The following is a 15269-nucleotide window of genomic DNA, read 5'->3' on the forward strand; positions in this document are numbered from 1 at the left end:
ATAATTATTGCTCTCTTGATGAGTCATTTAGTCACTTACCCTCATCAATCCTCATTTTCTCCTTTATAAAAGAATGGTGATAATAATAGCACTATTTCATAGAGCTATTGTAAAGATCAAATTATTTATGTGTGTATGTATGCATATACACATACATTTATCAAATCATGAATGCACATCTATATGCATGTTTATACACACACACATATATATATGTATATATATATATATATATATATATATGCACACACATATATATGAAACATTTAAAGGAATATAAAAATATTTACTATAATTCTCTATTGTCCCAGCATGATCCAAGAATAAAACTGTCAACAGTCATTTTTGGTATAAAGTGCTAACATGCTACATTTGTGTAAAATTCAGGAAAGTTATTAATGATAGGCCAGATTTAGCATTTACTTTTAAAATAAAATATAATTTAATCTCTCAGAGCTACGCACAAAAATTATAATGCTGTAATTTACATAGAAGCTCCAATCTGCATTGTTTAAATTGACTTTCTTTATTGAGGATTCCATATACCAAGGAAATTACAGATTTATTCTCTCATCAAAGTAGTTATTATTGCTGATACAACTTTCTCAATCTAATAGTTTCAAATTCATGCCTTTTGCCCTCTGACAATTTCATGATGGATAATTACCTACCAAAACCCAACAAAACAAACAGATTAAAAAGTTCAATCAATCAAATGGAAATATGAGTGAATAGAAGGAAAAAAATTTTATTTACCAACATCTCAACCAATTTTCTTTTCAAAGTAGGAGAGTTGCTTCAGTGTTCCTAGAGTTGCTGAAACAAGCATAATCTCTCTTCCATACCTAACTCATTTCATATCTCAGATTCTCTATTTAAACTTTGGTTTGTCGAGCTTTAATAATATCTTTTTTACCCTGTTTGATTAAGGGACACCAGAAGAATGCCTTTCTACCAGCCCTTGCTACTAGGCAAAGGTATGCAGAGGTATAGAACTGAGTTTTGTATAGGCAAATTTTACTTCTTTCAAAATTAAACCTTTGGCTTATATTATAGAGTGTCACACTGATATTTTCCATTTGGTGGTTATAGAAAGGAAATAATACCTAACATAACTTTTCTTGATTTCATCTCTTTCCACAGCCTCTTACTTTGGCTAACCATTTCCATTTGTGTCCCAGAAGATACATCACTGGGAGAATAGAGGTCATGGTATTTAAAAAAAAAACACATTATTTTCCTCTTGATTTTATTGTACCAACTCTAACAAATTTAATTATATTGGAGAAGTAGTTACACAATTACCTTCTGTTGTGTTCTTCAACTGCTATATTTTCATAAACTCTACTTCATGCTGCTATCCCTAGAACACTGGAAATGGATGCTTGTTGATATGAAATTTACTATAATTGCACTGAAAATATAGCTTACATAATTATAGTGCTAAGAAGAAATTCTAGATGTGTAAAGACCACATGGTCAAGTATTTTTAGTACAAGTACATACTTGGTCCAATTTCTGCAACCCAGAGGAAAATGGGACAGGATTTTGGATAAATCCCAAAGACTTCTCTGATCCAGAAAACTGTATGTGTGAACTCCCAAGATACTGTTGACAACTGAGCCTCTGTGTCTAGGTCACCCAAGTAGCACAAAGCTAGAACTGAAGATCAAATGTCTCTGGAACTGTCTATGCTGACAGAGTTCAGTATAAAATGGAATAACTATTTGTCAGAATTTATTTGAAGTTAGTGGCACATTCTATATTAACAAATCAAAAAACTCTCCCCCCCCCACTTAAAGAGAAAACTTTAGTTACAAAGGTGTTTTTTTGAAATTTCTTTTTTTGTAGGTATGTTTTATATATATATATATATATATATATATATATATATATATATATATATATATATATATATATATATATATATATACATGTGTTATATAAATATACAATTTAAGTTCATATATATAATATATACATAATTTAGATATGTACATAATATCAAAACGGATACATTGCCTTGGATGGCACATAGCAAAATTTCTCTGTTGCAATGATTCTATTATCACATAGTCTTAATCTAGAAGATTAAATTATATTCCTCAAAGCCAATAGTAAAAAAAATAATTAATACATGTGAAATTTCTCTTAAGTGCTAATTATGGGAAGAGGGTACAAGGTAAAACCAAATTTAAAATATTGAAATTGAGATCTTTATCTCACACTCTTGGTATCATTGTATCTTGGAAGTTCAGCTGTAAAACAAACTTATGAAAAATCCACTCATCTATGACTTAGAAGATAGATCTTTAAAAGTTGCACAAGCTTCACTGAGAAAAGTTCTATAAAGGGGGCATGTGAACAGTGACCTTCTTGACTACAGCTTTAGCACTCTATCCGCTATATACTGAAACCTCTCCTTCCAGAGAATATGTACAGGTTTAGAGCTGAGAGGCATCCCAGAAGCCTTTCAATCCAATGTGCTTCATTGTACTGAATAACTTGCCCAAGGTTTCATGGATAATAAAAGGGCAGGGGCAGTATTAGAATTAAGGGTATATGGTTCCAAATCAATGGACTTTCTACTATATTATTCTGGCTACTCTGATCAATTACACATTATTTTTTTTCCTTGAAAACTTGTACTTGTTTCCTCATGCTTAAAACCATTTATGATTTTTCTAAGATTAAACAAGAAAAAATGCTTAATTGTTACATTCACAAATGGAATATTATAATTAAAGCACAATAATAAACAATCTAAATATTATTCAAAAACTAATTTATAACCTTCTCTAAGGAATAGAAGGGTGTAGTTGAGAAGTGCATTGTTGAAAGATGAAAAATTCTGTAAATAACCAATATAAACTATTAAATGGAATTATTTAATAGCAAGAAGTGAAATAATCCATTAAACTGGAAACTTTCCTGTCCCATTGCCCACACAAATTCTAATGTTGCATTTCAGAAAATACTTCTAGGCCTGCATTAATTTGACTTTTGGAAACTACATGGATGTCTTCTTTGCATTTCTCATATTAATTTCAGTGATGGATTTAATGGCTTAGGACTATGGGAAGAGTAAAATGAATGAAAGAAAGCTTAGGAATTATCACCAAGTTCTATAAGGATTGAAAATGCTGAAGAGTAGCCATTAGTCTATTTGGAGCAAGGTTTATTGTCCCAAGACAAAACATTTTGCTTTAACATAGTAGTGAACACCGTTTGAACATGAAGGTTTTCAGGCTCAAGTTTTTGTGAAGCTATGATATTAATCTCTTTATAGCAACTGAAAAAAAGTGCTACTTATATTTTCAAATATAATTTGAAAAATATATTTTATAATATATTCTAGTCCAGTATATTTCCCAAGAAAACCCAAAATGAGATTGACCCAATTGAAATGACTGAATAGTAATAATAGTAATAATAACTGTTCCAGGATTATCTTTACCTATTGAAATCTTTTCTTTTAAACTCCAATGTGAATACTACCTCCTCCAAAAAGCCTCCCCAACTTCTGTTCCCTACTCCCCATATTTCTTCTTGAATGTCACACAACACTTTGTTTCACAGTTTTCGTATATGGTAATCATATGATATTGACTTATGTCTTTCCCTACTAGATTGTAAACTCTATGAAGGCTGAGTTTTTGACTTGAATTTCCACATAGTTGATGTTAAATTAATATTTTTCTCAAAGCAAATGATCCCCATAGGTATGTGTATAAATGTACAAATGATCACAGTACCTTTAGTTATGTTTTTTGGTGATTGGTTCCTTCCTTTTCTGCTCTTTTTAAAAACTGCCCCTTTATAAAATTCCCACTCACCATCTGCTTGTAAATTTTCTGAAACACAGTAACTGTTGAGCCAGAGATGGCTTTGGAGACTATTCCAAATAGCATTAACACCCATATTTATGAAACTTAAAGATGATTCGAGTCAAATTTTAAGCATTTTTTCTTTTCCCCACTATAGCTATTCCATAACAGCCCCAGGTGTCTGGTTTTATCCAATTACATACAATTTAGTAAAAGCAAAGGAAGCAAAAGAAAAACTACTTATATATAAAATATTCCCCTAAAGGCAGTGATTGCCTTCCAGCTGCAGTGGATAGTTGAGAAACTTTGGTCGATTTAGAAACAGTCCATTTATGATTTCAAGGCCACGTGCTTATATTTCCAATAAAGTATTGCTAACATGGCTCGATTGGCCACTTTTCGCATCTAGTAGATTTTAGAAGAAAAATGGAAGTGAATAACAAGCACTTCCATGACCACAGCTTAGGATGAGTTGTTCCTTATGAAATTCTTGTACATTGTGAATTTGGATGAAGCCAAGGATAATTTATACTCTCAGAATGTTTTTCCACAATACAATATAAGATAAAGAAGCTTTGAATAAAAATGTTCCCATTATTCTACACTACTAATATATCTTACTTGTGCCACATAAAACAATGGTCATGGGTTATTTATCTTTCAGTTACTACATTATATAACCTCTCGATCACTAAGTCATACCCATGCAATGATCTATTAAAAATGCTATTCACAGTCAATATTAATTTACTTTTAATTTTATTTGGCATTAACAATGCATTATTTGACCAAAGCTATTGTCTCTTCTGTTTTGATTTTGTAAATAAATCTCTTCCAAATTCCTCCCTGATGCTTTGTAAAAAGCTGAAAAGCTGAAAAGCTGAAAAGACATTGCAGTCTGCTGTATGGCAATCATCACATAAGGATGCAATGACGGTATTCTTCCTGGCATGGCCCTATAGCCTCATATTAATTTCATTATCCTCAAGTTCTTAGGATTAAAAGGCTCACTGAATGTGATTCCCTCCTGTAGACATGTCATTTTCAAGCTAGCTCTGCATCTGTGTGGAGGATACAGATGAATGGTTCAGTTCAAATCTAGGGTCTGACACCAGCAGGCAAAATAGAGAAATGGTAATTAGCCAAGTCTGCACAGTAGCTCTGGCCAGGGAAGTCACAAGTTCTGTAGGTCTTGATATACCAAAAGGAACACTGTATCAATCTCTGGGAAAGGGTATAGCATTTTTTATTAGCTCTGATAGTATCTCATCATCTTTCCTAGAATTTTACATCCTACCCCACAGCAGGAATCTCAGAGGCCTCCATTGTCTGCCTTTTCCACACTGAAGACAGGATCCTACCACAAATTCAAATTTTAAGAAGTGGTATAGATGTTGAAAAGGATCCCTAAAATGAACCCATAAAAACAAACATTGATTTGGGGATCCCAGAAAACAATTCCTCCTTCAGGTTTCTTTAATGTAGGACAATCTTAATTGAGACAAACCCCTGAGTCCCAGAGAAGATACTGCCTGCCATCCTTTCCCTCTCCTAATTGATTGTGCCTTTGAAAGATGAGTCTGTTTACTACTGTCTTTCTACATTATACTTCTCAGTTCATTTTGCTCACAGAGCCAGAGAAAGCCCAGAAGAACAGAGGACTTGGCCAGGAAAAGCCCATTTTCAAAGTGCAAAAGGTCACCTGAACTCTTCCTTTTTGATAGCTTTTTCTTGTTGTTTCAGAGGGAGCTGGACAATGGTTAACAAGAAATACACCTACATAAATAATTAAATATATCTTGTCCCATGGAGATCCAAGCTACAAGTTGTCGCATTCCTTCTACCTCCAGCCAGCTCCCCCTCTCTCTACATGCAGGTGAAAGCAGGGGATCTTTCTCTCACAAAAAGCCTCAGCTGCTCAATCCAGTGTTGAATAGCTGCAATTTGCAAATTAGAGAAAAATTACAGTGTTTACTACTATATCTTTTTTGTCTCCACCCACATCATTACCACTGGTATTATTTGTTTCCATTTATTCTCAGCCCAGGGAGAGGAGAGAGAGGAGAGAGAGAGAGAGAGAGAGAGAGAGAGAGAGAGAGAGAGAGAGAGAGAGAGAGAGAGAGAGAGAGTGTGTGAGTTTTGTGTGTGCACATGAGTATTGGTGTTTGGGACAAATCGCTGAGAAAGGCTGTTTCTTGAGGAGTCCTTTTTAGTTGAGAAAACAGAAGAGAAATGAGACCTCTCTGGATTTACCAAGGCAACATACAGTTTCCAATAACACTCAGATTCCCTCCTTTGCTTTCGCATTTTATTCTATTCACAGATACAGGCCCACTCTGCAGCATTATCCAAAATGGTTTTAAAGAGGCAAAGGGACTTCCTCCTCCAACCCTCCAAAAAAGTGAACCAGCTCTCTCTTTCTCTCAGCATTTAGGAATCCCAGAAAGAAAAGGGCCTTCCACAGAAGGTTTCCTGTTCTTCCACGGTCCTTTTTCTAAATGGCCCTCAAATCTTACAGCTCTCTGGCTTAGTTTTCTCTTGAACAGTTCCCTAATTTCCCTGGTCCTTTCTTTAAGCTGTTAGCACAGAGTGGTGGAATTCATATGCCTAGAGCCCAAATTACTTCCCATTACAAAGAATCACTTTGCTTTTCGAAGGTGTTATAGTTAAGAATGTGACAACAGGAATAAGGAGTTAGTCAGAATTGGAATAGATGGTGGGGCAGGGAATACATCCAGGCACAGGCTGTGGCTCTGGGCTGCTAGTCTCCCGGGTGTAAACAGAACTTAATTCTTGACATGGTGTCTTGACAGGCTATATTTCATGTGTGAGAGAGAGAGAGAGAGAGAGAGAGAGAGAGAGAGAGAGAGAGAGAGAGAGAGAGAGAGAGAGAGAGAGAGAGAGAGAGAGAGAGAGAGAGAGAGAGCCCCTTTAGAGGTATCTAGGCAGGAAAGATCGACTTCTTGAAGACATTGCCTTCGGGAACTGTGAGAAAAAGGATGAGCATCTCTGTGTTTTGGCTTAATCATGACAGGAGTAGTGGAATTGACTGTAAGATAGGAAGAATGCAATTTATTGGAAAAGTTAAGGGAGGGAGAGAGAAAAAAGGAGAGAGAGAGAGAGAGAGAGAGAGAGAGAGAGAGAGAGAGAGAGAGAGAGAGAGAGAGAGAGAAATTCTTAATGGTTTATGTGTTGAGTTCCATAGAGCAGGCTGGTGGGCTATCATATACTTAGTCAAAGATAACAGTGTGTGTGTGTGTGTGTGTGTGTGTGTGTGTGTGTGTGTGTGTGTGTGTTGCGGGGAGCAGACAGGCAGAAAAGAACACTGCAGTATAACCCTCATACCTCTCCCCCTATCCCTCCAACCTTTCAGAACTCGGGTTTTCATAGCATTTTATCAATCGGGTACTTGTGCTCAGAGACGGAAACCCGATGTGGGCAAGGCAGAGTCGTCTCCTCACAATGCATACTTCAGAGGCTCACTACGTGCCTCTATCAGTTGCCAGCTAGCCCGGTGAATTTCACTTAAGACTTCCCGGCTTCAGGGAGTGGGACTAAGGATGAGACTGGGGCAGGAGGAGTGTTTGAAGGACTTTCCGCCCACTATAGAATGATGCGCAGAAAATGAGTGGAAGTAGGCTCTTAGCGTGGAATTAATAAATATTATCTGCAATTATCATGAGCTCATTTCTGAATTGGACAGAGCTAAGCGCAGAGGTTTGAAAAGTGATAGGGCCCTGTATCCGATCTAGGAAGATGAAGTTGCCTATGGCTAGCCCTCCAGGGTGTGACATAGCAGAGGAGGCAATGGGGTAGTTTCTTTTCCCTCTCTATTTGCCCTGCCTACTGGCCCTCTCCCTCCGCGCCTGGTTCGGATTCATCTCAAGCTGGGCGAAGAAGCTTCAGGGCTGGCCATTAGACCCTACCGAGAGACTTTACTCGGGAATCTCTTCCTGGTTTTTAAGAACGCCTCAGCTGAGGGATTTCGGAGCTGTCCAGGGCTGAAGAGAAGTCGTCCCAACAATTCCCTAAGGAAACAACCCTGGAAGGAGCCTGGTTTGAGGGGCTGTGGGAATGGGGAGGAGGGCGCTGAAGAAGGAACAGTTGTCATCTTCGTTTAGTCTTTAATATTCCCTGTGTGGCACCCGTTCACGAGGAACTCCCAGCACCCTGACAGGCACGCGAGCAGAAGATATTTCTTTCACTCCAATGCAAACCTATTTAAATCAGCACCTCGTTTTATCCCCTAGATTGCTTCTTGTAAATAGGGCAATAAATCCAGAGATGGTGAAGGAGAGAGGGAGAGAAAGATAAGGAAGCCTCAGAGAGAAGGGATACAGGAAGGAGGAAAGAGAGAGACTAAAACGATTCCTCCCCTCTGGGGAGGAACCCGCTCAGGCACTCAAAGGAGAATTAAGTGAGTTGGGATCCCATCCCCCGTGGAGTCCCCACAAGCGAGCAGGCAGAGAAGCGCCGAGCAGCTCACTCCATCCCCACTGCCGGGTTTACGACGGGAGGCGCGGAGACCGACCCGAGCCTTTTGCACACTACTGCCGGGAACCCTACCTGAAACAGCCTTAAGATGTTAGCTACCATGATGGACACGGAACTCCCAGAAGCCCCGATCACTCCCACTACTTTCTCCGGCTTCACGAAGACTGGCGGCTCGCCGTTTGTGCAGCGCACGTCGGAGGTGTCCTTCTGGATGAGCGCCTGGACGAAAGTGAGCGACTGCTCCAGCGCGTAAGTGTCCCTGGAACAAGTGTCCAGGATCCGCGCGCCCAGCGTGACATTGGGTAACAGCTCCGGATCGCTGTTGATCTGGTCCAGGGCGTAGAGCATCGCTTCCAGCCTGTGGATCCCGTTCTCCTTCTTGATGTCCCCGCACGGCACGCCTGTGGGACCCTTGGCGTGCACCGGGAAGAGTCCTCCTAGGGTGATGTCCCCCTCGAGCCGGATGGAGTGCGGGGCATACATCTCTTGGCCTTGAGCCGCGGCGGCAGCGGCCAGGAGCACCTCCAGCAAACAACAGGGCAACTTCATCAAAGTCAGGAGATGGAACAGTCTCCCCAGCTGGAGCATGGTGTTGGAGCGGTTGGGGCCGCCGCTGCTGCTGAGGCTGCTTCTGCGGTGGTGGTGGCGGTGGCGGAGGCGGCCCCGGCCCCGGCCCCGGCGGCTGTAGCGAGTGCTGCGATGCCCAGGTGCCCTGCTCTGGCCAGCTGGGGCCCCCGAGGTCTCCTTCATGCAGAGCAGGGGGGCTGTCTGGGGAACTGAAGAGACGACGGGGATGTCCCGTGTTGCCTCCCAGGCTAGGGCGCACTGCGCTCCTGCTTGCTGTCTCTCTCCCTCTCTCTTTCTCTCTCTAGCTCTCACTCTCTCCCTCTCCTCCTCGCCGTGCTCCCCAGCAGCACAGCACTGGGGAGAGGGAAGGGATTGCTATCGCTTTAAATGGTCGTTCGACTCCCTCTCTTCCACTGCCTCCTCCTCCTCCTCCTCCCACTCCCTCCTCCCCTCCCCTCTCCACCCTTCCCTGACTCCCCCTCCCCCTCGGGTTTGCATCATCACGCAGGGAGGGGCTGCGTGCTGAGGTAATGGGGAGGTGGGTGGGCAGCAGCTAGGGTGGGATAAGGGGAGAAAGAGCAGCTGGTCAGTCAGTAGCCGAGATGCCTAGGTAGACTTAAGTACTGGAGGGTCGAGGCTGCCTCCTCGTGCGTGCCTGTACCATGCAGGATAGGAGTTTCAGACCCCACTCTCCATCTCCATCCCACTCGGCCCTGATGCTGCAGGGGGCGGGTGGAGTTTGCCCCGGGGAGGAACGTTGAGTGGCTGTCTTGCTCCTGGGGCTTCGGGGGCAGGAGCTTAAAGCCTGGCAGAAACAGAGCCTCTCTTTCCAGCTCTCAACCAGTCCTGCCCTGTGCCTGGTTGTCAGGAGACCGGAGGAAAGCAAAGGACCGAGGAAGCGAGGAAGCTGTTGTGAGAAGGGGAGAGTGTGAAGGCTGTGGTACCATCCCCTACCTCCACTGGATGATTCTGGCTAGAGCGCGCGCGTGCACCACACACACACACACACACACACACACACACACACACACACACACACACACACACACCTCCCCCTCCCTCAAAGCAAAGACTACCCCAAGTCTCCCTGGTTGTAGAGGACTTCTGCTGCCTTACAGTCTGTGCTTTTGACATGTTACATTGCGCTACCGGTGGCATCCACAATTAATTCCATGCCCAGAAAAAGCGACGCTCCGAGGGGACGTGGAAGTGTCTCCTTCCCCTCTTTCCCCTGATCTTAGGCAAGCACTAAGCTAGAGCTTTCTAAATCTGCCCTGACATATTTATATTTTATACTTCAGCTGGAAACTTCCTTCTGGACTGCATAATCCAAGCCCCAATTCTTTCAGTGATAAAATGGGTTAAGGAGTTGGTCATAGAAGTGAGCAAATGTGAAAGGAAGAAAGGAGTCAAAGGCCCTGTGATCAATATCTGATTATTTAGTAACACCCCCGCCCAACCCCAGCCCGCACCCCGCAATATACAAGGAAAGGAAGATATTGCTGGTGGATAGATGTCATTTCCATTCATGCAGCCGGTAGGTGCTACAGGGTAGAGAGATTTACCTTCCACAAAAGGTTTGCGGATACATACTTATTCTACAGGACACATAGTTCTTTTCTTTTCTCCACTGACAAGCAGACACGGTCGTTGAGGTAACACAGGAGCAACAGGTGGCACTAAATGCACTCCGACAGAGAAGTACTCTTTCCCTTCTTTCGGTTCTGACTCCAGAGAGATCATTTAAGAAATTATCGATGCTTGATAATGTGGTGCAGTGACGAGGGAGCAGCCCTTTCATTGCCAGGGTCGTGGGTTTGAGCTTTGCCTCTGACACAAAATTATTTTTCTCAAAGTGGGAACCTGAGTATCTACTAACTTACTACCCCACCCCACCACCAACTAACATGAGGGAACAACTGCTGATCTAATCCACTGAAGGAAGTCTCTTGTAGGAAATTCCTTATAATAATGAAATAACAAGTAAGAAAGGAAAGAAGTAAGGAAGGGGAGAAGGGGAAAGCGGGAAAGAAGGAAGGAAGGAAGGAAGGAAGGAAGGAAGGAAGGAAGGAAGGAAGGAAGGAAGGAAGGAAGGAAGGAAGGAAGGAAGGAAGGAAGGAAGGAAGGAAGGAAGGAAGGAAGGAAGGAAGGAAGGAAGGAAGGAAGGAGGGAAGGAGGGAAGAAAGGGGAAAATCCAAATAAAGTGTACAGCATTGTTTAATGGATAGAGATGCTATATTTAAATTAGGTATCAAAGCCTGCCTATGATGAATATTAGGTTTTAGGACCGTGGGGTAAAGCAATTAATTCTTAGTGCCACAGGTGATGCTCTAGCATGCTATATTAAGGAAGTGTTAGTTAGTTCTCTATACAGATCAGAGATTCTTAACCTGGGGTTTGTGAATTTAAAAATAATGATAACTATTCAGGATAATCAGTTTCTTTTGAGTCAACTAAGTTGGTTAATGGACAATGCATTTGGCCTGGTATAAGAAAGAGCTGTGTTTGAATACTGCCACTGACACTAGTTGTATGACCCTGGGCAAATTTAACACCTGAATGTTTCAGTTTCTTCAACTGTAAACACCTACCTCCCAGGATTATTGTGAGTTTCAAATGAAATACTATTTATAAAGCATGGCACATAGTATACACTTAATAAATGTGTTTCATTCCTTTATAATTTTACTGTTTTTATTAATTGGTATTTTATAATGATTTCATTCCTATTTATACTTTTAAAATCATTAGTCTGAGTACATAGTCTTTACCAGACTGCCAAAGAAATCTCTCTCCCTCCCTCTCCCCCCCTCTCTCCCTCTCCCTCCTCTCTCTTTCTCTCTCACAGGCACATACACACATACAATTCAATAGAGTAACAAGACATTATAAGCCTTGGTAATGCTTGTTTGTTGGCAAAGGCAAAGAATACCCATGAAGCATTAGGCAGAGAGGATGACTTTTCTTGTGCTACTGTCCATTTTCAATTAGAAGGACAAGAGACAGTCTGACAAGGGCAACTCCCAACCACAAAATGCTGAAAAGTTACAAAAATCTCTGCGGCCAAGAGTAGAAATGCTCAGATTCACTTTAGCTATCACCTAGACAAGTTGTGACCTGTTCCCATCCATGGGGATCAATCATTCAAAAGCACAAGAAAAAGAAACTAAAGTTAAAAGTAAGCATTATGATTGATTTTGTGGCATTGGAAAGAGAAGAATCAGAGACAAAATTCAAGGTTGTGAAAGTCTGGCCATACCTCTGACGAAAAAAGTGGATTGTATAGTAAGATGTCAACTCCTTCACTTGCATGTTCCCCCTCCCATAAACTCTTCTTTGTACACCTGCTTTACTTTTTATTAAAGATATTGTTTTACCACAATACAATCACTATCATTATGAATGCTAATGAGACCTCCAAATGAATCACAAGCTGTATTAAAAATAGCTTTCTTACTGAAAAGGAGAAGCCAAAACTCCAGCTGAGGAACTGAAATCATTGTCTCCAGCTTTCTCCTACCCCTTCATCCAAGTGAAGTTTTCCTCTTTTCCTTAACAAATTTGAGTTTGAAATAACATTTGATGCTCTTTTTTTTCTTCCACACCCTTGTTTCTCAAAAAACAATGCCCTGTGATTTTTATCCTAAATAGTCCACAGTTTTGCCAAGACCAAATCATTGTCCCTCACCTCCTATCACATACCTGACAGCTCAGGGGAAAGTTGTCAGTTACATCCCTAAACCTTTCCTGTTGGTAAAGTTAAAAATATAGTTTAACCTTGAATGTTGAATATAAGAAGAAGATTTCAGCTTCTTGTAAGAAAGTTGGAGCTGTTAATTGGAGTTGATATAATGAAAGAGTTTTGTGTCTTTGATCCAAGTTAAGACACTCCTTTCTCAAACACTCAATTTACATATGCTATATTCTTTGTTTTCTCCTCCCATCTCTATTCCCATTCTTTCTTCATCATTTCAAATATTTGCTCCCCTGTTTTTGACTTTTTTTCCTTTTCCTTACCTTCCCTAGGCAGCATTGTATCTCCTATTCCCAGGAGTTCACATATTGACTCTGAATTTAATAAAGATACTTTAATAGGTCAAGCTCACTGTATAAAAACTCAGAATTTTCCATTTCAAATAATCCAACAGCATTAACATCCCAGTTAGTAAAAATAATAGTTTTTCTCCCACTATATGTTAAATTTATTGATATATTTAATAAAATTTCAATGTATCTCATATTACTATTCATATCTCAAAACAAGGGTCTGTAAGGAATATATTTACTATCATAAAGAAAACACAATTATTTTTTCGGGTCAAGCATGTTCAATTTTTCTAAACATATTCCCATATTTGAGTTTTGTATTTACAGAACAATTTTTTTGTTCAGAAATGATTGAAAAGGCTCCTTTGCCTTTTGGAATATTATATTCCAGACCCTCCAATCTTTGGGAAATCCTCATTGTGGTTTCTTGCCATTTGAATTGTTTATTTCTGCCTGCTTGTAGTATTTTTTCCTTGATCTGATAATTCTGGAATTTAACTATGATTTTCTTTGGACTTTTCATTTTGGGGTCTCTTTCAGAAGTAATTGGTCAATTCTTTCAATGACAATTTTGCTCTCTGAGAACACACAATTCTTTTTTTCCAGATTCACATCTGTGTAAAACACACCTCTCAAATGATCAGAAAGTGCTGGAGAAGGTAGTATTTAATGTTATGATATTATATAAATATTGCATTATAATGTAACTAATGTAAAATTATATTACATTTTATATAATATATGTTATATGATTATGTTTAATCTATCCATGATTCTAGAATGCAGTTCACTGTTGAGGCAATATTAAGTAGAAAAATTTGTCATTCTCTTCCTTTCTTTTGAAATTATTTTCGATTCTTATTTTGTTCATCCTATACAATAAATAAACAGAAAGTTTCATCTTGGTATCCCAATAGTTCATGTTTTATTTTTGGTTATGAATTTTTGTATATTTATGTAATAGCATTCTTAATTGAGAGTCTGTAGTGTTCTGTTGTATCTAAATTGTGAGGTAGCCTTGGCTTCAGTTCCTGTCAGAATGTCTCCAGCCAGCTTCAGTCTCTAGCTCCCTCTGAATCTAAAGCCTCCAGCCAGCACGAAGGAAGACATGGGAATGAATCAGACTCTGCCTCCAAAAGTGTGGGATTGTGGGTTTCCCAGAATTCAATCCTAGTTGTGAATCTCCTGGAAGCCCATGAACAGGATTTTCCTTTAGACTTGTGAATCTGCTGGATTTGCGAATCCACTGAATCCCAGCTCTGAATCTCCTCGAACTTCCCCAAAATTCTCCCCTTGACATATCATACTGACTTCCCCACTCAGTGTTAGCTCTTTATATCCTCCCAGAGAATGGGCTTGTGGGAACTACATGGGCTTGTGGGAACTCCTTAAAGAATCAATGATCAAACTCCTTTAAAGGTGTAAACTCCTTTATAGGTTTGAACTCCTTTATTTTTTTTTTACAAATCTGAAAAGATTTATTATATATATATATATATATATATATACATATATATATATATTTATAATATTATCCCTTGTATTCATTTTTCCAAATTATCACCCCCTCCCTCTATTCCCTCCCCCCATGACAGGCAATCCCATACATTTTACATGTGTTACAATATAACCTAGATACAATACATGTGTGTGAATATCATTGTCTTGTTGCACAATAAGCATTAGATTCCGAAGGTACATGTAACCTGGGCAGACAGATATTAGTGCTAACAATTTACATTCACTTCCCAGTGTTTCTTCTATGTCCATCATTGATCAACTGGAAGTGAGTTGGATCTTCTTTATGTTGAAGATTTCCACTTCCATCAGAATACATCCTCATACAGTATTGTTGTTGAAGTGTACAGTGATCTTCTGGTTCTGCTCATTTCACTCAGCATCAGTTGATGTAAGTCTCTCCAGGCCTCTCTGTATTCCTCCTGCTGGTCATTTCTTACAGAGCAATAATATTCCATAACCTTCATATACCATAATTTACCCAACCATTCTCCAACTGATGGACATCCATTCATCTTCCAGTTTCTAGCTACAACAAAAAGAGCTGCCACAAACATTTTGGCACATATATGTCTCTTTCCGCTCTTTAGTATTTCTTTGGGATATAAGCCCAGTAGTAGCACTGCTGGGTCAAAGGGTATGCACAGTTTGATAGCTTTTTGGGCATAGTTCCAAATTGCTCTCCAGAATGGCTGGATTTTTTCCCAACTCCACCAACAATGCATTGGTGTCCCAGTTTCCCCACATCCCCTCCAACATTCATCATTATTTGTTCTTGTCATCTTAGCCAATCTGACAGGTGTGTAGTGGTATCTC

At 40.0% G+C, this 15269-nt stretch overlaps 1 protein-coding gene across 2 annotated transcripts in view; it reads right to left on the reverse strand.

Annotated features, from left to right (window-relative positions):
- Positions 1-9292, reverse strand: part of GRM7 (glutamate metabotropic receptor 7) — a 1106888-nt gene extending 1097596 nt beyond the window's left edge. For both annotated transcript variants that reach the window (XM_074284035.1, XM_074284034.1), the window contains exon 1: positions 8394-9292. In XM_074284035.1, the coding sequence (XP_074140136.1) occupies positions 8394-9071 (678 nt within the window). In that variant the 5' untranslated portion in view covers positions 9072-9292. The remainder of the gene's footprint in view (positions 1-8393) is intronic.
- Positions 9293-15269: the final 5977 nt, after the last annotated feature.

The sequence above is a fragment of the Sminthopsis crassicaudata genome, chromosome 1, assembly GCF_048593235.1.
Source record: "Sminthopsis crassicaudata isolate SCR6 chromosome 1, ASM4859323v1, whole genome shotgun sequence".
NCBI lineage: Eukaryota > Metazoa > Chordata > Mammalia > Dasyuromorphia > Dasyuridae > Sminthopsis > Sminthopsis crassicaudata.